Source organism: Dryobates pubescens, chromosome Z (assembly GCF_014839835.1).
Source record: "Dryobates pubescens isolate bDryPub1 chromosome Z, bDryPub1.pri, whole genome shotgun sequence".
Lineage (NCBI taxonomy): Eukaryota > Metazoa > Chordata > Aves > Piciformes > Picidae > Dryobates > Dryobates pubescens.
The window spans coordinates 40,425,717-40,452,247 of NC_071657.1; the positions used below are offsets into that span (position 1 = coordinate 40,425,717).

Consider the following 26,531-nt stretch of genomic DNA (forward strand, 5'->3'; position numbering starts at 1 on the left):
TGTATTACTGCATCTTGCTCCAGACTAATGCACTTGATTAAATCACTCTTCTATTAAAGAAACATGATGTAGCAAGCCAAATAACACCAGCACCATCCATAATATGTTAATAGAGCCCAGATTTCCTGAAGTGGGATCACAAGGGGCAGGAAGTACTGCACTTGATGTTTCAGTTAGTTCATATTTTCCCTGCCACCCTTCTGGGCTCCTCTTCCACAAAACTTCCCCCAAAATCTAGTTTTTCTTCCTGTTTTGTAATACATGTGGTTCTTGGATTTTTTTCCTTCCATCCTATACCACCATCTAACTTGAGTAAAAATGATTGAGGGAGCTGCCTGCAAAGAACACACATCAACACATTGCAGCTGTAAGCAGGGCCACTTATTTTAAATACAATAAAAATTCTCTGGGAAGGTTTAAAACATCAGTTGCTTTATTTGATTATTTTATTTAATGTTGCAGAATATATTGTCGCTGACAAAGATGTGAACGGCCTTGGATCCAGCACAGATCCCTGAGGAAATACACTTGTCACTGGTCTCCACATGGACACTGATTGATCACAACCCTTTGAGTCCAGCCAGCCAGTTCCTCATCCATCGTGTGGTCCATCCATCAAGTCCATCTCTCTCCATCTCAGAGACAAGGATGTCATGAGGGACAGTATCAAATGCCTTGCACAAGTCCAGGTAGATGACATGGTTGCTCTTCCCATATCTACCAGAGCTGTAACTCTGTCATACAAGGCCACCACATTTGTCAGGCATGATTTGCTCTTTGTGAAGCCATGATGGCTGTCACCAATCACCTTGTGATTTTCCATGTGTCTTAGCACAGTTAGCAAGAGCATCTGCTCCATGATCTTACCTGGCACAGAGGTGAGACTAGCTGGACTGTAGTTCCCTGGGTTTTCTTTACTCTCCTTTTTACAAATGAGGATTATGTTTCCCCTTTTCCAATCTGTGGGAACTTTGCCAGACTGCCATGACTTCTCAAATATGATGGCTAGTGACTTAGCAACCTTGGCTGCCATTTTTTTCACAACTGGTGACCCTATGTCACCAAATCCCATGAACTTGTGTACCTTCACAAGGTGTTCCTGGATCTGATCTGCACTTACTGTGGATTCTGTCAATCAGTCTTCTAAATAGGCCAAAATCTGTGCTACAGAAGTCTCAGGTGACCATTTGGCTAACCCCTCTCCTTACTTCCCTGAGAACTGAAAACCTTGTCATTTCATGGTTATTATTCCCCAAACATCCTTCACCTGTCACATCCCCCCTAAGTCCTTCCCTGTTAAGGAGCAGCAGGGCCAGTAGGGCTCTTTTCTCTAGCTGACTCCTTCACTAGCTGTGCTAAGGATTATCTCATAAACACTTGAGGAACTTCCAGGATAGTTCCCTTTCTGTATAATCTTGTATTCCCAGCAGACATCTGGGAAGTTGAAATCTCCCACCAGAACAAGAGGTAGCAATTGTGAGACATATTGCCGCTGCTTGTAGAGTGCTTCACCAGCCCATCACCTTACCCTGATTGGGTGGTCTGTAATGACTCCCACTTTATTGGCCTTTCTCTTGATTTTTCCCTTAGACATTCAACCCTGTCATCACCATCACTAAGCATTAGACAATCAAATCCCTCTCTGACATAGAGGGACACTCCACCACCTCTCCTTCCTTGCTTTTCCTTCTAAAGAGTTGGAATCCATCAGTTGCAGCACTCCATCCATGTGAGTTGTTCCATGTGTGTTTCCATGGTGGCTGCTATGTCATAGCTGTCTTGCAGTGTAAGTAGAAAATTAAACAAAATAGGTTAATGAAACAACTACAGTTTTTATAGATAAATATGAAATAAAATGGGTTAATGACATAACCAGAGCACAGTAGAGAAACCAGAATTGTTAACTTGTTTCTTTAAGATAACACAGCTGGAAAGAGAGACCATCTTGGTGACACCAAAATGTAGGCCTTAGACAGGGAGGTGATGAATTGGGGAACACGCAGTATCCTTGAAGATAAGAAAGAACAGTGAATCTTCTAACAATTCAGACTTTCACTAGTGATTCCATGCCTCTTTGAGCATGTGTGAACATTGGGGTCAGCTAGAGTGCAGACTAATGAAGACACTAGAGGAAAAGGGGAAATTCTTCTGAAGCCCTGTTACAGTTTGAAGGGGGAACTTTAGCCTAGTCCCTGACTGCAAAGAATGGAAGTAATTACCATTGGATAAAAAAGAAAAATGTCTATATAATTCATTGGATTGCTAATGGGGATACAGAGTAGAGGCATAAACAGTTCTTTCTTTTCTTCTTCTGTCTCTTTGCTTGCAACTTGTCTCTCTCTCTTCCGTGGCCTTGCCAGGGGTATCGGTTTTGACTACTGTGTGAGTCAACACAGGAAGGAGAGAGGGAGTGTGGGAGGAGGTGAACAGGTCCCCTGTATCTGTCCAGTGGGGTCTGCGGAGTTTCTGTGTTGTTTATAACTTGTAAATATATTGTACATATATTGTATATTTTCCACATATTCATTGCATTTCACATTTCTTGATTTTAGTTTGCTTGTAACTACAGCTTCATTTGCTTCCATCCCAATCTGAGCTAGTCTGGTGATTTATTTTGGGGGGAGTTCTCCAAATTAGTTAGGGGTAATTTCAACCCACCACAAGCCCCTCCCCAAAATTCACCAGAGAACAGGACTATGCATGTGGAAGAGACATTTGCATAGATTAATGAGTTCCCAGAAAACTGATGAATATGTTAATGATACCTCAGAAAAGCAACGAATACACATTGCTGTGTGTTTTATAAGGCCATATACAAACCCTGTTTGGTATGCATAGGCTTTGTGAAATTGTTTGCTCATGCATCCATCTGTCAATAAATGCCTTTTGCTCCCTAAAACCTTCAGACTGGTCTTAGAGAGTTTGAATCCAAGATTTTTGGTAACAGCAACACAATGCCTTCAAGTTCCACCTGCTTGTTACCCATGCTGTGTGCACTGGCATTGGCCACCTTTGCAGGGACAGTGACCCTAGTTCTCACCAGGATGTTTGTGGACACTTTTGTAGCGACCAGTCTATCAGCTCCTGTGTCTTCAGTGACACATGGGTCATTATCCTTCACTTGCACTGAGGTGGCCAACTCCCAAACCTTACTAGCACATTGTCCCCAGGTATCAGCACACCATTTCCAGGCTTCTCTCTAGCAAGCACCTTCAGCTCTAATTTAAAGCCCTGTTGATGAGCCCTGCTAGCTCTTGCCCCAGGATCCTTTTCCTTTTTTGAGACAGGCCCTCCCTACCTGTTGCAAGCAGGCCAGTGTCTTGTAAAGTAACCTGGGGTTGAAGAAGCCAAAGTCCTGCTGGTGACACCACTCATGAAACAGGCTCTTCCTGGTTCTGCCTTCATCATTCCATGCAACTGGAGGCACCGAGGAAAAAACTTGTGCTCCTAATCCCTTCAGCAGTCATCCCAAGTCCCTGAAGTGTCTCTTTGTTGCCCTAGGGCTTCTTGTGGCTACCTAATCACTTTTCACCTGAAAGCTCAATAGTGGATAGTAATCAGGGGCTGTACCACAGTGGGAAGTCTTTTATACTTTTTGACCTGGGCCCTGGCAAGTCAGCAGATGTCCCTGAAAAGCAGATCTGGTTGGCATACTGGCTCTTCCACAGTGAGTCACCAATGGTGATGATACATGTTTTTTTCTTTGTGGGAGTGGTTTTGATGTGGGGTGTAGAGTGACTGCACCCTGGTGACACCTGTCAGGCAAACCCCGACTTTTGTCACTGATTGTGTCTCTTTGGAGAGTACTGTACCTGTTTTTGCAAGGGGACTTGGAAGGGTGGTTACAGGGGAGAACACTCTTGCCACACCTGTGTTGTGCATGGACTTGTTGCCACTGCCCCTCATTTTCTGAGTTATCCTGATTAGGCAGGCAGAGTGAGGATGGACACTCCTCTGTATCAGGAGCTCTGGCTGCCTGAAGGGTTTGTTTTGGAGAGCTTAGAGTGCATCTCCAATCTCTACCTTGCACTCCCTGGTAGTTCCCAACTTACTCAGAGCTCCATTAGAAGGTGGAGGAGCTCCCCAGTCTGCACACACCTCCCACAGCAGTGCTCACTGCTGCCATCCGATACTAGCACAAGAGCAGGGCAGACACTCCAGCTTGACACCTGGGTGGCAGCATGCTCAGACTGGAGCTTTGTCTAGGAAGCTGCACTAGCTCTGGTGGATGCAGAGTATGAGGAGGCCACAACTTTATATGGGGTGGTTACCATCTCACCCTGGCTGTTTCTCAGTGCACTTCCTGCACACCCTGCCTATACAAACTGCTGTGCCCTGCTCACCTGCCCTCTGGGTTGCCAGAGCTCCCTCGAGGTGTCTATAAATAGCCTGCATTTGCTCCTGGCAATGTCCTCTCGGTCACATATCAGCCTGGCTTACAAGAGCTTCTGGATCCTGGCAGGACTGTGTTCAGTCAAGTAGACTGCTGTGCCCAGAAAAGCCTTCTGTAAACCCACCTAGAACTAGCTTGCAGCACTTAACTGTTGCTGCCATTAAGACCAGCTACAGTGAAATCATGACATGATCATTTCCTAGCAGTATTTACTCATTTAACCTATGCTTCAGAGTACAGCTGGCCTACAGCTAATTTCAAACTGTCATTTTTCGGATCAGAAATAGCACTTCACATCACCACCCTGAGCACAACTTCATGCACATGTGGCAAATACAAAGACCTTTGGTTTGTGCTACCAAGCAGATCTGATGCAGCCTTGCATCTATAAAAGAACTTTTTAAATTTTAATAGAGTGAGAAAATATTAATATTTTCTTAAACTACCCTTTATTAAAAAACATGAGCATTAGCAAATATATAAAAGTATGAAGTACTTTTAAGTGCTTCTTGCTTCCCAATACAGTAGGACTCAGGAGTGGCAGGTAAATTTAGTGTTATATCTGTTCAGTGTATCAGGTCCAGTGTTGCAGAACTGACCAGCTAGTTTTAAAAACAGACAGCTAATCTCAGTCCTCTGACAGGTCTAAACTGGTCTTGTTTCACCTCAGTTTCAGGTTTTCTTCCTGATCATTTTAACAAACATTAGTGCTTACTGGTAAGAGCAAGGCTGGAGCTGTAGGAACTAGCAGGCTCCCTAGACAGGTGTTTTACAAAGGTAGAGATTTCCAGTTGCTATCAGGGAAGAGAATTAAGGCACTGAGAAAGTTTCTCTGTACAGTGTTCCTCAGCAAAAGTGAATCTTTTGCTTTTAGATTCTCCTCTAGCTCAACTACCCAGGCACAAGTCCAATTTTGAGTTTCTTCAATCAGAAAGTACTCAGATCCCCACTGCAAGAGGCACAGTATGAAGAATCACCAAGTCCAATCTCATTTTTTTTTTACCATTAAAATGTTACTGGATAAAGTTGTCAGGTTGTACATCTAAACCCGAACACCAAATCAGAACACTGCACTGCTGTGGAAGTAGTGTAAAATGAAAACTCCAGTTGTACTCATTGCATTTGTTAGGGTAGGGGAACTCCAAATGGGATCTTTTGTGTCACTACCCACCTCTTCTGTGCCTGAAGAACAAATAAACGTCAGCTGCAGAGAGCTGGAAAGTGCTTGTTGATGTTTTTTCTTACTTGGTCTTTCCCCAGAAGTACCCATCATCTGCAGAAACTTAGGAGTCCCTACATTTGCTAAGTGGTCATCTTTGCTATCTCTCCTGCCAGATTCCAACACACCAAGCAGTACTGTGTCACTCCTAAAAAAGTGAGCTGCCTTCTAAGTGTTCCTCTATAGGAGAGCATGACTTCACCTGAGGAGGCAATACTACACTAAACTTACACCGTCAGGTTTGTCTTGTGGAAAATGTAAATCACTGTAATTGCTGGACTGGTGGAAAAACAAAAGAGAAGCTCAAGTAAAACAAGTTCATCCTGAATGTCTCAGCATCTGGCAGGGGACCCAGAGGGTGAGGAATGCTACTGTATTTAACTTCTGCTGCTTACTGGTGGCACTGCAGAGCAAGCTTTTCTTTTCCTATTTGTAGGAGAGGACAAAGCAGCTCATTGTGACAGACATATTTCAGATCACATACCTACACTTTTCTGCTGCAATGGAAGGATGCTCTAGTTCCTACCACATTAGTTGAGGCATAATTAGCCCCAGCCTTACAGTGGAAGAGTTGTTATGCTATACAAGAACCACAGCCCTTAAACAGAAGTTTCCCCCCAGGTTTGTGATACCCATGGTTTCCACTTCTCTGAAACCTTCACACTGATCCAGGTACAAGAAAATGAAAAAGTGACTGAAATATGCTGCACCTCTCCTCTGCAACATTTCTTTATCTTGAATCAAGTCAGCTAAAAATCCCTGTTACCTGCATAGCTGTCCAGTCCCACTCTACCCTTTCTGGAAGCATAGCCTGCCTTGCAGCATGAGCTAATAAATAAATACAAGACGGACGAAGGCACAGCAAAGGTGCTCAGTTACTCTCCTCTAGGCCTTGCTTCTTGTACAGCAGGTCCTGGATATCCCCATGTGCCAGATGGGCATTTGCAGTCATGGTCCCTGCCCACAGGCTTGAGTTCTTTCTTTACTGGGCCTATGGCATCCTCCTTTTGGCTCGGTTAGGCTTCAGGAACATTTGCTGTATCTTCTGCTTTGACCAAATCACTGTTGTTTCTTTCAGCACGGAGCCGCTTGTAGTCAGTGTGGAAGAAGGCAACGTAGAAACAAGCCATAGCGCTGCAAAGACCAGCCAGCACCAGTACTGCAGCTGCAAAGAAGGCACACTGTTAGACAGTGGATTCACAACCCCTCACAACTGCAGAAATCTAGAGGTCAGGTCCCCTGGAACTGCACATCCCAGCTGATCTCCCAAGCGCTACACCTGAGGATGAGTGTACAGCTCACTTGAGTTTCATATGAGAACAGGTCCACATAGGTTATATTATCCTAGAGTACTGTGTAGCAAAAGTTCACTAAGGATAAATTTTGTAATCAAACTTTGTGTTGAAATAACCCTTTCCAAAGGAAAAAAAAAAAAAACAACCACATCTTAAAGGCTTGGGAGTAGTTACATTCTCATTCCATTAGTCTCAGATACCTCCATGCCCTTCCCTGCAGACATCCCTGCATGTCTCAGAACATGAAATGAGTAGGAATGGGTAACTAATCATGAGATCCAGCTCTGATCTGATGAGAGGGAGAGTTGCAGGCTTTCAGACATGAAGCAGTTAAACTGCTGGCAGTTACTGTGAAGCCTTGCTCCTTGTCAGCTAGTGGAGCTTGATCTGCGAAGTTTTTGCTCAACTAAGCATGGTATATTTAAAAGGTTGTGCTGGGTTGAGGCAGCCCCCTCTCTCCCCACCACGGGCAGGAATAAAACACTCAGACAAACGGATTGCAAAAGTGATGAAAGTTTAAATAGAAAGCAGTGAATGTTACAGAAAACCCAAAGTGCAGTGACAAAGATCCCAAAGCAAACCCAGAGGCATCCCATTCCCACCTGAGGGTACACCCGAGACCCTCAGGGCTCCTTCTTCTCCCTCCCTCTGCTGGGCTAGTCTCAGCTGGCCAGGCCTGAGACTGCCCATCCCCCCGTGGCCTTGGGCCTAGCCAGGCCCAAAGCCAGCAGACATCTCCCCCAGTTACCGGCTGGCGGAGGAGGAAGAAAAGAGACAGTGCTAGACTCCGCACTGGATCTTAGAGTGGTGCAAAGAATTATGGTAGGAAATACACACAATTTCCTGTGTCCACCCCTCTGGGCTGGACTTCTGGACACAGGAAATGAACACACCAGGGGGGCACCCAGCTCAAACTGCAACAAAGGTGTTTCCCAGCCTTTGTGTCACAATGTGTCCCCAGGACTTAGTGCCAGTATTACATAAATATGAACCACCTGAGAGATCAAGACCAGGGTTTAGCCTGCAGTAAAAACACATTTATGTTCCTGTCCATCTTAGTTGCAGTTTCTTCTCCTGTCTATCTACAAAAGAAACGGAAATGTGGTGTAGAATCAGAACAGCTTGGATTGGAAGAGACCTTACAAATCACCTACTGCAACCTCCCAGCCATGGGGACACCTCTCAACCAGACTCAGCTGCTCAAGGCCTCATCCAGCCTGGCCTTGAACACCTGCCAGGGAGGAGACATTCACTATGTCCCTGGGAAACCTGTTTGAGAGTCTCACCACCCTTATACTGAAGAACTACTTCCTAAAGTCCAGTCTAAATTTACTCTACCTCCACTTAAAACCATTCCCCCTTGCCCTATCACTGGACACCCTTCTGAAAAATCCCTCTCAGTCTTCCTGAGGGATCCCTTCAGGTATTTGAAGGCAGCTGTAAGGTCCTGCCAGAGGCTTCTCCAGGCTGAACAAACCCAGCACCTTCAACTTGTCCTCACAGCAGAGGTGTTCCAGCCCTTAGATTATCTTTGTGGCCCTCCTCTGGACTTGCTCCAACAGCTCCGTGTCCTTCTTATGATGGGGACACCAGAACTGCATGCTGTATTCAAGGTGGGGTCTCACAAGAGCAGACTAAAGGGCAGACTAATCAGCTCTCTTGACCTGCTGTCCACACTCCTCTTGATGTGGCCTAGGATATGATTTGCCTTCTGGGCTGCATGAGCTCACAGCCAATTCATGTTGCGCTTCTCACCAATCAATACACCCAAGTCTCTCTCTTCAAGCTACTCTCAACCCACTCTGCACCCAGCCTGTATTTGGGCCTGAGGCTGGCTCAACCCTGATGCAGGACCTTGCACTTGACTTGTTGAACCTCATGAAGTCAGCACTGGTCCACTTCTCAAGCCTGTCAAGATCCTTCTGGACAGCACTGTTTCCCTCAATTGAGTCCACTGCACCACACAGCTGGGCGTAATTGGCAAATTTGCTGAGGGTGCATTCAATGCCAGTGTTGATGCTGCTGACAAAGACCTTAAACAGCCTTGGATCCAGCACAGATCCCTGAGGAAATACACTTGTCACTGATCTCCACCTGGACATTGACTGATCACAACCCTTTGAGTCCAGCCAGCCAGTTCCTCATCCATCGTGTGGTCCATCCATCAAGTCCATCTCTCTCCATCTCAGAGACAAGGATGTCATGAGGGACAGTATCAAATGCCTTGCACAAGTCCAGGTAGATGACATGGTTGCTCTTCCCATATCTACCAGAGTTGTAACTCTGTCATACAAGGCCACCACATTTGTCAGGCATGATTTACCCTTTGTGAAGCCATGATGGCTGTCACCAATCACCTTGTGATTTTCCATGTGTCTTAGCACAGTTAGCAAGAGCATCTGCTCCATGATCTCACCTGGCACAGAGGTGAGACTAGCTGGACTGTAGTTCCCTGGGTTTTCTTTACTCTCCTTTTTACAAATGAGGATTATGTTTCCCCTTTTCCAATCTGTGGGAACTTTGCCAGACTGCCATGACTTCTCAAATATGATGGCTAGTGGCCTAGCAACCTTGGCTGCCATTTTTTTCACAACTCATAGATCTATGTCATCAGGTCCCATGGACTTGTGCACCTTCAGCTTCTTTAGCTGTTCCCAGACCAAATCTGCACTTACTGCAGATGGTTGTCCTCTTGTCCAGACCCAGCCATTGTCCTCTCTGACTTGAGTGGTGAGGCTCAAGTGGTTATCAGTAAAGACTGAAGAAGTCATCGAGTACTTCAGCCTGTTCTGTATAATCAGTAACCAGGTATGTGGGGTGAAACTAACCATCCAGCATTATTTCCCAAGGATATACTTACTTGTCCAGTCCAGGGCCCCATCCTGGTCAAGGGCACAGGTGGAGGATGGATCTTCAGAAACACGCACAGTGAGGGCTTGTAGCAGAATCATTAAAATCACACCTTCAATCTGGCTGTGGGGAGAACCCAACATGTAGTTATGGTGCCTTCCTGATCCATCAGTGCTGTAGACAAGACCAGCTTCCCCAGCAGGAAGAAAGCAAGGCCTCTTTCTGGAGCAGGGTTCTTCTAGCAGAGAAAGTGTCTTCCTCTGTCCTATGCACTTGGTTTACTGTCCCTGGCTCACAGGGTGCACAGGTCAGCCCTTCAGCACACTCCCTGTCATGGAGCTGTGTGACAGGACCACTACAAACTCCCTCTAGAGCCAGGGCAATTGTCTCCAGTTGTCAAGGAGATGAGGTGTAGTCATTGGGCAGAGAGTTGGAAATACCTCTCACTGCAGGGATGAGGATGGGAAAAAGTCGGGCTATGACTTCATCCTCCTCATTCATATCTGGCTGGCAGCAGCAAGAAAGTCCACAACCAGTGGAAGACAACAGCCTTCAAAGGTGGTATCTAATGCTGCTCTTTGAGCAATGTTTCTTGCTGCTGCTTCTGCACCTGACACACACACCAGGCCAGGTATATCACTGCTTAACACTCCAGTGAGTCACTCCTGTAGCAGTCCAGTAGCAATCCCAAGCATGTATGGTGATCATGGGCAGGATTGTCCTTGCCACATCTGCTGTGACCTCTTGCCCTAAAAGTGTTGAGCCCCATCTCCCTCAGCAGCACAGAGCCCCCATCTGCTTGAAAGGTAGGTGATGCTAGGCATGGTTAAATCCTGCTTTTGCCAAGAAAGGGAAATACCCTTGCTTTACTTGAGAGAAGTTCCACATATTTCTTGTTTTAAAACATCTAGCTCTTCAGACCCAGCCAGCTTTCCCCTTGCCATGGTCACAAACATGGACACCAAACAGAAATTCAGCAGGATGGCTAGCTTTTCTTTAGCTGCATCCAGACCTGTGTGTGTATGCATTTGAACCCATACTCTGCTGTTAATTTGATTTAACCTGCCTGCTTACCTTGCAACAAAAATCAGGCCTGTAGATGTGCCCTCTCCCACGGGGTAGGAGCACTCCACAGCCAGCTCCATGGCAATGGGGTAGATGGCAAACCCAAAGAAACCAAAGAGCGAGCTGGTGATGGCCAGCATGACATCCTGATGTCTGAACCGAGAAGCCTGAAGGCAGAAAAGCAACACCAGTCTCCGTCAGCCCTGTTGCACAGAAAGTTTCTGAACCCATAACTTGCAGGAAGTCCCAAAGGCTCATTTTTCCCACCAGTACTTTCCCTATGTGTTCCTGAAATCTCTATTTTACCTCCAACCCTCCAGAACCAACAAATGGCTACATAATGCAGTTTGTTGAATTTAAGCAAGGCCTGTGGTGTAAAGTCTCCATGTTCTGCATTCCTCTCCTAGCTAGATTCAAGTGACCTCCTTTTCTGCACTTTCCTTGTCTTGTCTTCTTTGAAGAACCACTGCAGAACTAGGCACATAACTAGGCCCCTTCTGCTAATCTTACATTCCTGGCACCCACCACTCTTAAAAGCCTGTCTTGGTAAAGCTATGGCACTGTTGCTCATTTTTGTACGACAGATATTTATCAATTCCATTTATTTTTTTGAAATAATGGTCTCAGGGCCAGTGTACAAACTTGGTGATCAAGGTAAGAAAGTAAAATTATGCCACTGTATGTATATCCTAAAGCAGGCTGCACAGTGACTGTGAAATCCTCAGTAAAGGGTTCTTTAGAACATTCCTAGACCCAAGAAAATCCTAAAGCATAACATGGGGCTTAATAAATACTGTGACATCAAATGACCTTGACTTAAGCTAATGATTTACCAGATTGCAACAGAAGTAAGTCCAGTGGTATGATGTGATGTAAGGGAGAACTCACCACTGCAAACATGATGCTGGCAAGTGCACTCAGACAGAAACAAATCTTGGTAGACTCTATGAACTTTCTTGTCCGGTCGACATAAATGCCTAGCAGGAAAGCACCCAACAAGCCACACACTGTGAACAGTGCACCATTCAGGCCAGCAAATTCCTGGAGGCAGAAGAACAAGTAACTGAGCAACTAGAGCAGTTAGGAAAGAGGTTTTTATGTCACCAATGCATATGCTTGCTGCTAGTGGTTTCCTACCACTTACTGAGGTAGAAAAAGCTTCCCTGCCCATTGCAATAGCTGAGGCCGCCACAGGGCTCCAAGCACCAAATAAATAGTGGGGTGTGAGTGGTGCTACACGTGTGTGGAGACAGTACTCAACAGATGGTAAGCCTCTGCACACCTTATAAAGGAGGCTGTGTGCAGAGCAGCAGCAGTTTCCTGGGACTGAATGCTCCAGCCTAGGCATGAAATTGTTGTTGGCTCCTCCATGGGCAATCAGGTGCCTTGTCCACACAGGGCGTAACAGGTCCAGCTGCTGTGCAATCTGTTCCTGTTATGGTTATGCTCCTGGCGTTGTTCACTGGTGATGAGACATGACATTGCCTGACTGTAGGAAGGAGATTTAACTAGAGAGGCCATGAGCAGTAGTTAAGATAGGTTACATGCTCTTTGCCTGCAGTGACAATCTTTGCTTGTCCTCCTCTTTCAGCTCTGTAAGAATTCAAATGTGGACACCAATGCTGAAAAAAAAGGAACCTTTAACATACATGGATAAACATTTTTTTGCAGCCTCAGGGGCAGACAGGAAGGAAAGGGTATCTTGAATACCTTTTGTGAGCTAAAGGGCCAGGCAACCCAGTTACACGGACAAAAAACATGCACAGAAAGTAAGGCTGCGAAGTTGAAAAGGTTTCCAGATAAAAGCCAACAGAGTGTGCAAACATGACCTGGCTATGGAGTGCTGAGCTAGGTGATCAGTTCTGGGAGTTGAGAAGGGGCGGACAGAGACCAAAAATGTAGCTATGTATCTGCTGACAGCTGGAGAGGTACTTTAAGAGGACCTCCATAGAGGTGCAAGCAGCAGGACTGAAGTGCTTCCTGCCTGAAGAAGCCCTTAGCTACCACAGGTAGAGAGCAGGAGGAGCCACCTGTGAACCAGCTGCACTCAACTGAAAAAGCAGCACCTGGCTGATGTCATAGGAAGGATGGGGAAACAGCTGTCAGTACTTGTGACCTGTGGAGTCCCTCAGGGGTCAGTACTGGAACCAGTGTTCAATATATTCATTCATTAAGGACCTGGATGAGGGCACAGAGTGGATTGTCAGCAAGTTTGCTGATGAAACAAAACTGGGAGGAGTGGCTGACACACCAGAAGGCTGTGCTGCCATTCAGTGGAACTTGGACAGGCTGCAGAGGTGGGCAGCGAAAAATTTAATGATGTTCAACAAGGGCAAGTGTAGAGTCTTGCACCTGGGAAAGAACAACCCCATGGATCAATATAAGTTGGGAATGGACCTGCTGGAGAGCAGGGAAGGGAGAAAGGACCTAGAAGTCCTAGTGGATGGAAGGCTGACCATGAACCAGCAAAGTGCTCTTGTGGCCAAGAAGGCAAATGCCATTCTGGGGTGTATCAGAAGGGGTGTGGTCAGTAGGTTGAGAGAGGCTCTCCTTCCTCTCTACTCTGCCCAGCTGTGGCCACATCTGGAATATTGTGTCCAATTCTGAGCCCCCAGTTCAAGAAGGACAGGGAACTGCTTGAGAGAGTCCAGCACAAAGCCACAGAAATTATTAAGGGAGTGGAACATCCTCCTTGTGAGGAGAAACTGAGGGAGCTGGGGCTCTTCAGCTTGGAGGAGACTAAGGGGTGACCTTGTTAATGTTTATAAATACGTAAAAAGGGTGAGTGCCAAGAGGATGGAGCCAGGTTCTTCCTGTTGATGCCCAGTGACAGGACAAGGGGCAATGGGTGGAAGTTGAGGCATAGGAAGTTCCATGTAAACATGAGGAAGAATTATTTCACTGTGAGGATGATGGAACACTGGAGCAGGCTGCCCAAGGCAGGGTTGTGGAGTCTCCGTCTCTGGAGATATTCAAGCCCTGCCTGGATGAGTTCCTGTGTGATCTGGTGTAGGTGATCCTGCTCTGGCAGTGGGGGTTGGACTAATGATTTCTCGAGGTCCCTTCCAGCCCCTGACATTCTGTGATTCTCTGCTACCCTCTACTACAGTCATGAAAGACTGTGCAAAGAGGAAAAGGTGCTTGCATCAGCCTGCCTTTAGCTTCACTCTAGGGCCTACCTGGGCCCCACCCTGGGGAAGGCATCAGAAGACTGCACAGACATCAGTGCTCTGAAGCATCTTAATAAAAACAAGCGTTTCAAGAGTAAAGGCTTTTCATTTGCAAATGAGAGCCTGGTCTCTGGCAGTAAAGAAACCACAGATCATCCATTACTGAAAGACTGTGCTCTGGATGAATGTACTGCTTAACCTATACTACATAGAGTAAGCAAATCAGATGGGAGACAGTGCAGCATATTTGGCTGTCTTCATTTTGCTCTGATTCCCTTATCAGGGAAAAGTTAATTGTATTTTGGATGATGGGACAATGGGGAGGAAAGGAAGAATACTCACATTTGAATACCCCTTTTCACAAAGGATCTGTTCTAGCAGGGCTGAGAAGCAGGTGAACATCCCAATTCCTCCACCAAAGCACACTGCCAGGATGATGTATGATTTGTTTCCCAAGAGCTGAAGAAAAAAAGTTAACATTTAAACAAATGAAGGGAAAAAAGGCTGTCTGTAACAGTACAGAAACTGGGGTCAGTGCCCCTGAAATGCTGGAAATGTCTGGAAATGCTGAAAGGGCATATGATCATTAGAGGACTTTGGCTTTTTCTTGGCAGTTCAGCCAGAGGACAACTTAAAATGGGGACCATGTAGGGAGGAAGTATCACTTCAGTGCACAAAGTCATCCTTTAGTTTGCCATGTGCTGTCCTACCTATTACTATACCTGCTCAGTAGGCTTAGGCTGTATAGTTCTCTTGGAGAGCCCAAGTGGGCTTGTTTGAGCTAGCTGAACAGCAGCCAGCTCACAGCTGAAAGGTCAGACATCCCCTCTCACAGCTTTGCTGTGAGCAGCTTCCACTCCCCTCCAGAAGGAAGGGGTCCTATTCTCCTTCAGGGGACTTTTCATGATGGGTTCACAGTATCACAGTAACTAAGGTTGGAAGAGACCCCAAGGATCATCAAGTCGGTGCAATGGAGTTCGGAGTCTGCTTTGTCAGCAGGATTTCGTGTCTGGCAACTCTTGTATCTGTCTGTGCTACAACACTTACCATTTTGAGCCCCGTGAGGAATGGCTGGGAGGTGGAATTAGTGGCACTGGCTGAAGGAGGTGTTGGTGGAACCTTCTCATGAATCCCCAGAGTTGCTAGAGCACAGGCTGTTACTGCTGGGACAGCATAAACACCCAACTACACAACATAAAGTAAAGACATGTCACCAGTCTCTCCAGTCCCACTGCCTCCCAATAAATATATCAGCAGGACCTTAATCATCCCAGCTGGCTGATTAAAGCAGTTTTCATTTACCATCAATGGGATGTGTTTTCCTTCAGGAACTAGTGCAGGTGACAGCACGTTTGCTATAAGAATACCCAAGGGATTGGCTGGAAAGAAAGAGAGACACTTTATTCATGCAAGCAGTCAGATCATGTGTACACCCCTACTGCTAGTCAGCACCTGAGCTGCAGTGTGCAGCAGAACAGTGAGTGAGGACAGAACAAGGCATATATAAGGAGAAACCAGGAAAGGAATGTTTGTAGAAGTTGACTGTGGATCCTACTGCTGCCACAAATCTTCCCTCCCTGTCATGAAGTCCATTTTACAAACCCAGTTCACAGAATCACAGCGTTAAGTTGGAAAAGACCACCAAGATCATGAAGTCCAACCTATCACCCAGCACCATGCTAATCAACTAACCCCTGGTACTAGGTGCCTCATCCAGTCTTTTTTTAAACACTTCCAGGGATGGTGACTCCACCACCTCCCTGGGCAGCCCATTCCAATGGCCAATCACTCTTTCTGTGAAGAATTTTTCCTAGCATACCACAACCTCTAACTCCTGTATACTGCTTTTCCTCTGAAAATTATTGTGTCCCCATGATCATGAGGCTGCCTCAGTAAATGCCAAGATGAAGAGACAAAATGAAGGCAGATGCATCTGGTCCTAAGGATACATAGCAGCAGTAACAAATAGAGGTACTTTACTTCTTTAGTCCTCCTGTGCAATTAGGCGCATATATAGATAAGATTCCCCCTGAGCCTGCCTCTAGGTGAACAGTCTAGCTCTCTTAGCCTTGGTTAGCATGACAGATATTCTATTCCCTTAATAATCTTAGTGGCTCTTGGCTGGACTTCAGTAATATGTCTATGTCCTTCTGGTACTGAGGAGCCTTGTACTAGACACAGTTCTTAGGATGTGGACAGGAGACCTCCCTCAAGCTTCTGTCAATGCTCTTTCCAATGGTCACCAGGATGCCATTGGTCTTCTTTGCCAAAGGCACATAAAAAGCAGGCAGCTTCCTGGAGAAACACTAGGTCATTCCCAACACCCTTTCAAGTCAATATAGTTCCTCAAGTAAAGCCCAAGCAGGCATACAATTTGATCTCTGCTACCAACTCTAAAATTCACATGGCAGAAAAGAATCTTGGGCACCTGTCTGTGCTGGGGTAGGGGGTTGCATTGTTACAGGGATGGAAATGAACAGTATATGAAGTAGCACTTCCTGGGACTCAGCTGGGAATGTCCAAAATTGCAAGAAACATTTTTTTAACTCTAAGACAAAGTTTTGCAAACAGTCAACAGGTGAATGTGATTTCCTGCTAGTGTGCAGGGATGGGGTTAGGAAAGCCAAGGCCAATGTGGAATTCGGGCTGGTGAAGGGCAACAAGAATGGCAGCAAGAAGGTCAGGGAGAATGTGGGCCTGCTGCTAGCTGGGGCTGGAAACTTGGTGACAAACAATATGGAAAAGGTCAAGCCTCTCAATGCCTTCTTCACTTCAGTCAGATAAGGCCACCCTTCAGACCTTTCAGTCTCACTTTGATCCCTGAGAAGGTCATGGAATGACTAATGCTGTACATGCCATTTCCAGACACATGAAGAACAACAATGTGAACAGGAGTATCAGTGAAGGAGAAATGCTTAATCAACCTAATACCTTTGTACAGTGAAATGAATGGAAGGGTATATGATGGAAGGACAGTAAAAGATTTTTATCTCAGCTTGCCTAAGGCTGTTGACAATGTATCCCATGACATCATCACAGCCAAGCTGATGAAATACCTGCTAGGTAAGTGGAATAGGTAGGTGAGGTGAATTGAAAGTCAGCTAAACAGCTGGGCCCAGAGATCATTGGCACTGGCATGAAGTCCAACTGGAGGCTAGTCAGTAGTGGCAAACCCCAGTGTTTGGTACAGGGGCTGACACAGTTTAACCTCAGTGAAAAATATGGACGGTAGGCTAGAGTGCACTCACAGCCAGTTTGCAGATGATGTGACACTGGGAGAAGAGGCTGACAGAAGTGATGGCTATGCTTCCATTAAGATGAAGCTCAACAAGCTGGAGAAATGAGCAGAGGGTAACCTTGTTAAGTTTTCACTGAGAGTAAATGTAAAGACCTGCACCTTGTAAGGAATAACCCCCTCCACCAGAACACACTAGAGCTGACCAACTGGAAAGCAGCTCTGCAGAGAAGGATCTGGTGTGGGTGTAAGGACACAAATTGACCATGAACCAGTAATACAACCTCATGAAAAAGAATGCCACCAGAACCCTGGACTGCATTAGGCGGTGTTGTCAGTGGGAAGTGTTTCTCCCCCACTACTTAACACTAGTGAGTAATGGAGTATTGTGTCTAGTTCTGGCCTTCTCACTAGGAGGGAGACACAGGGTCCTTGGCTGGCTAGGACAGGGTTAATTTTTCACAAGAAGCTGGGAAGGGGCACAGCCAGAAAAGCCAGTCTGAACCAGCCAATGGGATATTGATAATATACTGATGTCATGCCTGCTATATAATGGGAGAGATGGCCCAAGCAGGGAGGGAAGTGGGGACAGTGTGGGAGCAAGTAGCTGCACAGGGATCAGTTGCTGAGTGGCTCTATAAAATAGTCCATGGTGGTGTTGTGTAAAACCTTATGTGCTCTATGTATTCCCTCTGGTGATACTTCCATCTCAGGACTATCATCTGGATAATGTCAAATTACTGGATACTGTCAAATTATGGATAATGTCAAATTATGACACAATGGATAATGTCAAATTATGACACAATGATACCACTAGTCATAAAGTCAAGATGGTATTTGAATGTGGCATTGTTAGTCAGTAGTAATCTTACCTAACCTACAGGAAAGACATAGGGGGACACTATCTCAGCTTTTCAGAATTTTGAATATCCTTGGGGTGTCCCAGCCAGCACTGTTGCTGTGCCCTCTGGCCTGTGTCCCAGGTCTTCTTTAAGGTTACACATTTTGTTTCAAAGAGCATCACCCAGAGATCTGCCCTGAGGCTGGATCGATATGTGTGTGTAAGAGTCTGCTCCTGGTGTGACTCAAAGATAAAATCACTTGCTGCTTGCCCAGACAGTACCAATCCTGGATGCAAATCACCTTGCGAGTGCATCGTGATAACACTGGACTGCAGCTGGCCTATAACAATGACCCAAGGACCCAGCCATCACAAGATCATTCCTAGCTATCAGATACCCCCAGGAAGGGAAGGTGATGAGTCAATGGACTCTCCACCTGTCTCCTGATGTGTGATAAGTGGGTAGGCAGGGAGATGGAGAGGAAGGAGGCGGAGGCCCTGCCCCCACTCCATCCAGACCACTGTCCAAACTCACATGAATACACAGAAAGATTTCCTGGGGAACGATATCTGGATACTTATGATTTCCTGGCTCCTGAATTCCTGAGGGACAATGCTTGGACACATACCTAAGGACTAAAAACTGTATAAAAGACTTGACCACTACTGGCTCAGTAGGAAGAAAAACACAGAGGAAGAAAACCGCAATGGAAGGAAGAAAAACGCAGAGAGAAAAACGCTGAAGGAGGACCATGCCGCTGAGAAGGAAGGAAGCAGACTGAACACTCTCTCGGTGTCCTAAGTCCCGCTTGCTGCCACTCATGGAGCTGACCCACGCTGCCCAGAGGGACCTCATCTATTCTCCAGCCAAAGCTTCAGCACCCTTTCTCTACAGACCCAGGCTGCCCAGAGGGATCACAGCACAAACCCAGCACCTCCTGCAGCACCTTTCCTCCACAGACTCAAACTGTCTTGGGGTGGGTGAGGGGTGTGGTAATATGATTCCTTTCCTCTTCTCTCTCTCTCTTCTCTCTCTCCCTCTCTATCTTCTCCCTCTCCCCTTCTTATTTCCATTTTCTCTATGTAATAAATAGTCTAGCTGCTGATATTTTGGCCTCGTTTGTGCCTATTAATTTCACAACACGGGAATATTCAAAAGAACTAGTCTCTTTCCCTCTCCGGACCGAGACAGTGTGGTAGTGTGCGTGGGAGAGTTTGAGCAAGTGCTTAGGACGTACTCCAATGTTTTCAAATTTTTGGAATTTTATCCCAGAACAAGTGCAGAATTCTGGCAAACTAGTAAAATATTTAGAAAAAGTATGTTATCAACCTGACAATGCCTGAGAGACATAAATCACAGCAATGTGCTGGGGCCAATGGTAGGCTGAACATGAACCTGCAGTGTGCCCAGGCAGCCAAGAGGGCCAGTGGCATCCTGGCCTGCATCAGGAACAGTGTGGCCAGCAGGAGCAGGGAGGTCATTCTGCCCCTGTACACTGCACTGGTTAGGCCGCACCTCAAGTCCTGTGTCCAGTTCTGGGCCCCTCAGTTTAGGAAAGATGCTGACTTTGCTGGAATGTGTCCAGAGAAGGGCAACAAAGTTGGCAAGGGGTTTGGAATACAAGCCCTACGAGGAGAGGCTGAGGGAGCTGGGGTTGCTTAGCCTGGAGAAGAGGAGGCTCAGGGGTGACCTTATTGCTCTCTACAACTACCTGAAAGGGAGGGTGTAGACAGACAGGAGCTGGTCTCTTCTGCCAGGCAACCAGAACAAGAGGACACAGTCTCAGGCTGCACCAGGGGAGGTTCAGACTGGATGCTAGGAAGAAATTCTTCACAGAGAGAGTGATTGCCCATTGGAATGGGCTGCCCAGGGAGGTGGTGGAGTCACCATCACTGGAGATGTTTAGGAGGAGACTTGATAGGGTGCTTAGTTGATTAGGTGGTGTTGGATGATAGGTTGGATGCAATAATCTTAAAGGTCTCTTCCAACCTGGTCTATTCTATTCTTTTCTAGTCTAGTCTAGTCTAGTCTAGTCTAGTCTACATTTTTTTTCAGGGTCCTCAAGGGCAGGAGAAGGTCTCTGGATTTAAAAACTGACCAGAAAGTGCTGCAGCTGAACCACTAGCAATCACCTCTATACAAAGAAAGAATACATATGAAAATCAGTTTGCTTTGTAAGAAATGATGATGAGCCAGTGTCATCATAAGAGCAGAAAGAAAAGCCAGAGGTAATCACTTGATACCTGTCCCTGACAGAGCTGAGAGACAGGCAAAAGGATTTCAGCCATTGTCCAGGGGAGGACATTATCACCTGGCTGCTCCATTGCCAGGATAATGAAGCCAGTAGTTTGGAATTAGAGGGCAGGGAAGCAAAGCAGCACTGTCTATCGAAGGGGGCATTGACAAGGCTATTGGAAAAGAGACACAGACCCTCAGCCTTTGGAGGCAACTTACATCAGGCAATATTCCTTCAAGGAAGGTGGACCACCATGGAGAGAGGTATCCAGTACCTGAGGGAGCTGTGCTGGAGGCGATCTCTAATGATCTGAATGATGAGAAGCCACGTACAAATCCAGATGGAAGTCCACATGACCCACATGGTGAAGTTTCTGTGAAGTGTACCACTGTCATATGCCAACTCATTGGCAGTAGTATCATGGAAAGAAAGCCAAGGACAAGCAGTGGGTGAATTGGCTGGCCACCTTAGGCCAGATCCAGCAGGACTCTCTTCCCCTATATGGACCTGTGTTTCAGCTGTGGAGGAACTGACACACGAGTTCCAGCAATTCAAAGAGGACATAACCTACTCCCTATTTGTACAGTCTCGTATCTCAGCTATTAGGAGTAAGGACTCCCCTGCCCAAGAGAGATTCTTGGAGGTACACACCACAGGGTACCCTGTGGTTTTGCCTACGTGACCACAGAGAGAATATATAAGCACTTGGAGTGGAAAACCCACTCTGATCCTAATTCCATGAGTACATGAGTTGTAAGCAAAAGCAACCACAAAAGAGGATTTGTCCAGGAAGAACAATGCTCCAGTTTACAGTGGAAATTCCACAAACAGTAGAAAGGCTGATTTTTTGAAAGGATTCTGATCCTGTTGAAGGGACTTCTAAGTAATTTTCCTGAGGTGAGCAACTCTGATCAGTATTAGAGCAGCGCTGTCTCCAGCAAGGTGGAGGAAAGGGACAACTGTGGACTGTGTGGATCTGGTGGCCTGACACATCAGACCCTCAGGAGTAAAAGGCTCTAGAAGACTGATGCACAGTGTACCCTAATGCCATCAAACTATAGAGGGATGACAGGGTGATTCCAATAGGTAAATGTATTGGAAGCTGAAGTGAGTCTAACTGGGAGTGAGTGGGATAAACACCTTCTTGTGACTTGCCTAGAAGCCTTGTCCAGAGAAGAACACAAGATGCTGGAGGACTGCAGGTTGACCATGACCCATCAATATACCCTTGCAGAAACGTGTTCAACAGCATCCTGGTCTGCATTAGGAAGAGCATTGCCAGCAGGTGAGAGGCAGTGATCTTTCCCCTCTATGCAGCCCTGGAGTGCCAAGTCCAGTGCTGAGCTCCTCAATACAAGAAAGAACAAAGAATACAAGAAAGAAAGAAAAGAAAGTTAATGGAGGAAGTTCATTTAAGGGCCAAAGACAATATTACAGGACCAGAGGATCTCCTATACATAAAGAAAGAGATGGGATTGTCCAGCCTGAAGAAAAGAACCTTCATCAGAGATTGTAATGACAAGAGAACCCGAGGCTTTTCGGTGGTGCCCAGTGGCAGGGTAAGAGGCAATGAGCACAAATTGTAGCACAGGAAACTGAACATAAACTTTTTTACTGTGACAGTGATTGAACACTGCAGCAAGTTGCTCAGGTAAGTTGCAACATCTTCATCCTTGGAGAGAGCCAAACACAACCACCATGGCATTTCAGCTCTGCACTTGGGAAAGTACTAGTTTATGATTCTGGTGAAATGCTACCAGCTTCAGAGTACACAGACACAATGAAGTAACAGTTTCCAAGAAGATGGATTTCAGCTGCCTTCTGTTCCTTGGATGAGAAATTATATGAGGCTAGACTAAGGATGAAAAGGAGATCACTGTAGTTAACCAGCTGTACACTGTGGGTCATGGTGAATTAGCTTGAACTGCGCTGGTGCTGTGTGTTGCGTAGACAGTGATGCTGATGTGCAGCAGCTTTGCAGGGTGCTGAAAATAACATGCTCACCACAGTAAACAATGAATCTCATGGATGAACCAGAGGCCACTTCAGTGAACTCAGATACCTCCTTCTGACACAGGAGAACTTCTTGCGGGCTTCATGGGATCAGTTCTTGGCCCTGCACTGCTTCTCTGTAAGTCTCTATGAGCGATGAAGAGGACTAAATTACAGTGAGTAGTGAAGAGCACAGCTGAGTCATAGTGGTTTTGGCTGCTCAGCAGGATCTTGGGTGCAGATTCCAGTTTTGTCTGCACACAAGCACAGAGCAGCCTACCCAGAGGCTCTAACAGAAGCTGTGGTGACACTGACTGGAGGCTGTAGGGCTGCTTTCTGTATGCAACACTGGTACCATCAGTACTGCAGTGCTGAGTGCAGCTCTGGCATTAACATGGGAAACATGCATTGGTAATTTGGTACAAGATGAGAGGAAAACCTCATGTGAGCAACAGGCAGGCAGGGGAAAAGGCAGAGAGAAACATTCCTGCAAAGTGTCTGGGCTGGAGCCATTCAGTTTTTCTAGGCAAAAGAGAGTTATGGTGACTGTCCATAATTACCTGATAAACAGCTGCAGTGAGACAAAACAGCAAGGGTGTAAGACCCATCAAGACAAGAGGTATCGTGTAGACATTTACCAGTGACTCACCACTGCAGTAAGTGGCTAGGGCTGTGGCAGATGCTCCTTCCAGGCAGTATTTAAACTTTGATATGAAATCCTGGTTTTGTGCAGCAGACATTACCAACGGAAGCCCTCTACAGATCAATATGCAGGTATTACAGCAGACAGTAACCACAGCCCATTCAGTCCTCCCTCTGGTATCTCAACATGTCACAGACTGAACAGCTTCACGTCTTAGTTTTTCATTCTACCTCGCTCTTCAGTTTTATTCTTCCACATAGTGAGATCCATTTGGTCCTGAAAGGACTGAGGACACTGTGAGAAATGCTTTTTGGCTGCTCTCTCACTTAAAAGCATGTTTCCTCCAAGTGCCCAGAACTCCCTATCCATCACAGAAAGATGATGGTCTGTCTCAGACCTCAGAAACAAGGTAAGCCATCAAATCCACCCCATACTAGGGAAGGCAGTGCAAAAATAATTTATTTGTTCTGACACCATAAATTCATTCTTACTAAGCAACAGTACCCATACTCTGGGTTTGCAGCAGCATTGGGAAAGCCATATAGGGGTGCTCCTATACTACCCTTTTCTCCATGCCTACCCCTTCCCCAAAATTCCAAGGCAGTGGGGAGGAAAAGCAGCTGTTAGCTCTTTTTAGGAAAGGGCAAGTGGATCTCCCACACACATGTAGGTACTGTGAGATTTCCCAGCTGGAGCTAGTGAGCCAGCCCTGTTTTAGGGCAGGTCTCAAATGCTTAGAGAAAGTAGGAAGAGGTTTCCTCCAGCCGCTGGGGAAAATGTCACACAGAGAAATAGGTTCAACAGTATTCTGTGCAGTATCCTGTCTCTAGCAGGGCCCAAAGGACCTCAGAGAGGAATGAGACCAGAGAAAGGAAATCTGGTGCCTCCCTTCAAGTTTCCCAGCTTGCAGGCACTTTGCACATAAGGTGTGGTTTCTGCATGGGTAGTCAGGCTGTGTTTAGTACCCCAAGCGTATTTGTGTCACCAGCTAAGGACATTTTATCTGTGGAATGGGAATACATACTCCACCCTGCTACTGGACAAACTGGTGGGCGAAACTGTGGCTGCAGCAGCCTCACCTCTACCCGGTTACAGAATTTGGTAGCTGTGAGCACTGGGCTCACATGCAATTTGGACACCTTCTAAACAAGCTGTAGAATTAAGGCCATTCTTGCCAGACCTTGAAGGCACTGTTTTATTGCATATGGCTATGAATTTCTTGGGTGGAGCTGTGTTTGCAGGGGAAAGTACAGAAGTGTTCCTTTGCCTGCTGCCTCTGAAAGGCACACGAATATTAGCAAGTCGTGGAAGGCAGCCATATTGCTTTGCAGCTATCACTTATCTGCTGAAAAGTGTGACAAGATGTAGGCAATTGAGGAGACACAAGGAGTGCCTTGATGATAACTTCTTAAGCCAGGTAATAGACAGCCCTACCTGAGAAGATGCAATACTGGACCTGATGGTCATGAAAACAAGTGATCTTGTCAATGATGTCAAGATTGGAGGCAGCCTGGGCTGCAGTGATCATGATCTGGTGGAGTTCACAGTCCTAGGAAATATGGGGCAGGCAATGAGTATAGCCAGGACTCTGAATTTTAGGAAAGCAAACATGCAGCTCTTCAAGGAATTAGTCAGTAGAACTCCATGGGAAATGGTCTTCAGGGATGAAGAAGCAGAACAGAGGTGGCAGATCTTTAAGGATGCTTTCCACAGAGCACAAGAGCTCAATCCTCAGGTGTAAGAAATCTGGCACGGGAGGGAAGAGACCAGCATGGATGAGAAGAGACCTGCTGGTCAAACTAAAGAACAACAGGGAACTGAAGAGGCAGTGGAAGCAGGGACAAGTAACCTGGGAGAAGTACAGGAACACCACCCAGTTGTGTAGAGATGAGTCCAGGAAGGCCAAGGCATGGCTGGAGCTGAATGTGGCATGGGATGCAAAGAATAACAAGAAGTCCTTCCACAAACACATTAACCAGCAAAGGGAGGTTGAAGAAAGCATTGTGCCTTTGAGGAGTGAGAATGGAGACCTAATGTCAACAGAAGACAAGAAGGCTAAGAAACTCAACCAATTATTTTCCCCATTCTTCACTGGCATCCTTGCTTCTCACCCCTCCTGAGTCAATGGACCACTAGGTGAGGTCCAGGGCAGTAAAGTCCCTCCCACTGTAAGGGAAGATCAGGTTTAGGACTGTCTGAACATACATTCTATGGGACCTGATGAGATGCATCCCAGAGTCCTGAAGGAGTTGGCTGATGTAGTCACAAAGCCATTCTCCATGATATTTGAAAAGTCCTGGCAGTCAGGTGAAGTCCCTGGAGGCTGGAAGAAGGGTAATATTATGCCTGTTTTTAAAAAGGGTAGAAAAGAGAACCCTTAAAATTACCAACCTGTTAGACTCACCTCTGTGACCTAGAAGACCACAGAACAGATCCTCCTAGAAGCTATCACAGGGAAGTGATTCAAAAAAGCCTGCATGGCTTCACCAAGAGCAAGTCCTGCCTGACCAACCTACTGGCTTCTTAAAATAGAGTGACTACATCAGTGGACAAAGGGAGACCAACAGATGTCATCTATCTGGACTTCTGTAAACCTCTGACACAGACCCCACCAACAACCTTCTCTCTAAATGGGAGGCGTATGGGTTTGATGGGTGGACTGAGCAGTGGATAAGGAACTGGCTGGACAGTGGTCAATGCTTGACATCCAGGTGGAGACAGGTGACAAGGGGTGACCCGCATGGGTCTCTACTGGGACCAGTACTGTTCAGTATCTTCATCAATAATATAGACAGTGAGATTGAGTGCACCCTCACCAATTTGCTGATGATACCAAGCTCACTGGTGTGGCTGACATGAATGAGGGATTGGATGCCATCCAGAGGGACCTAGACAGGATAGAGAAGTGGGACTGTGTGAACCTCATAAGGTTCAATAAGGTGAAGTGCAAGGTCCTGCACATGGGTTGGGGCAGTCCTCTGTACCAATACAGGCTAGGGGATGATGAGATTGAAAGCAGCCCTGCAGGAAAGGAGTTGAGTGTACTGGTGCATGAGAATCTGGACCTGAGCCAGCAATGTGTACTTGGAGCCCAGAAGGCAAACCATATCCTCAGCATGGCCAACAGATCAAGGGAGGTGATTCTGCCCCTCTGCTCTGCTGTGGAGTATACTGTATCCAGCTCTGGGACCCCCAGCATATGAGAGGCATGGACCTGATGGAGCAGGTCCAGAGAAGGGTCAAAAAGATGATCAGAGAGTTGGGGCACCTCTCCTACAAAGATGGGCTGAGAGAGTTGGGGTTATTCAGCCTGGAAAAGAGGAAGCTTCAGAGAGATTTTATATGAGCCTTCCAGTACCTGAAGGTGGCTACAGGAAAACTGGGAAGGGACTGTTTAAACTAGAGCAGGGCAGGTTAAGAATAGATGTTAGAAAGAAGTTCTTTATTATAAGGGTGGTGAGATACTGGAATGGGCTGTCCAGGGAAGCTGTGGATGCCTCATCTCTGTAAGTGTTTAAGACCAGGCTGGATAAGGCTTTGACCAACCTGGTCTAGAAGGGTCCCTACCCATGGGTGAGGGTAGAACTA

The 26,531-nt window shown here is 46.4% G+C and overlaps 1 protein-coding gene across 1 annotated transcript in view; it reads right to left on the bottom strand.

The window, feature by feature from the left end:
- Positions 1 to 5,854: 5,854 nt before the first annotated feature.
- Positions 5,855 to 26,531, bottom strand: part of SLC49A3 (solute carrier family 49 member 3) — a 40,972-nt gene continuing 20,295 nt past the window's right edge. Inside the window, exons 4-10 of the mRNA XM_054178782.1 lie at positions 15,295 to 15,371; positions 15,040 to 15,177; positions 14,335 to 14,451; positions 11,711 to 11,863; positions 10,832 to 10,989; positions 9,768 to 9,880; positions 5,855 to 6,777 (exon numbers count right to left, since the gene is read on the bottom strand). Coding sequence (XP_054034757.1) covers positions 6,629 to 6,777; positions 9,768 to 9,880; positions 10,832 to 10,989; positions 11,711 to 11,863; positions 14,335 to 14,451; positions 15,040 to 15,177; positions 15,295 to 15,371 — 905 coding nt within the window. The 3' untranslated portion in view covers positions 5,855 to 6,628. The remainder of the gene's footprint in view (positions 6,778 to 9,767; positions 9,881 to 10,831; positions 10,990 to 11,710; positions 11,864 to 14,334; positions 14,452 to 15,039; positions 15,178 to 15,294; positions 15,372 to 26,531) is intronic.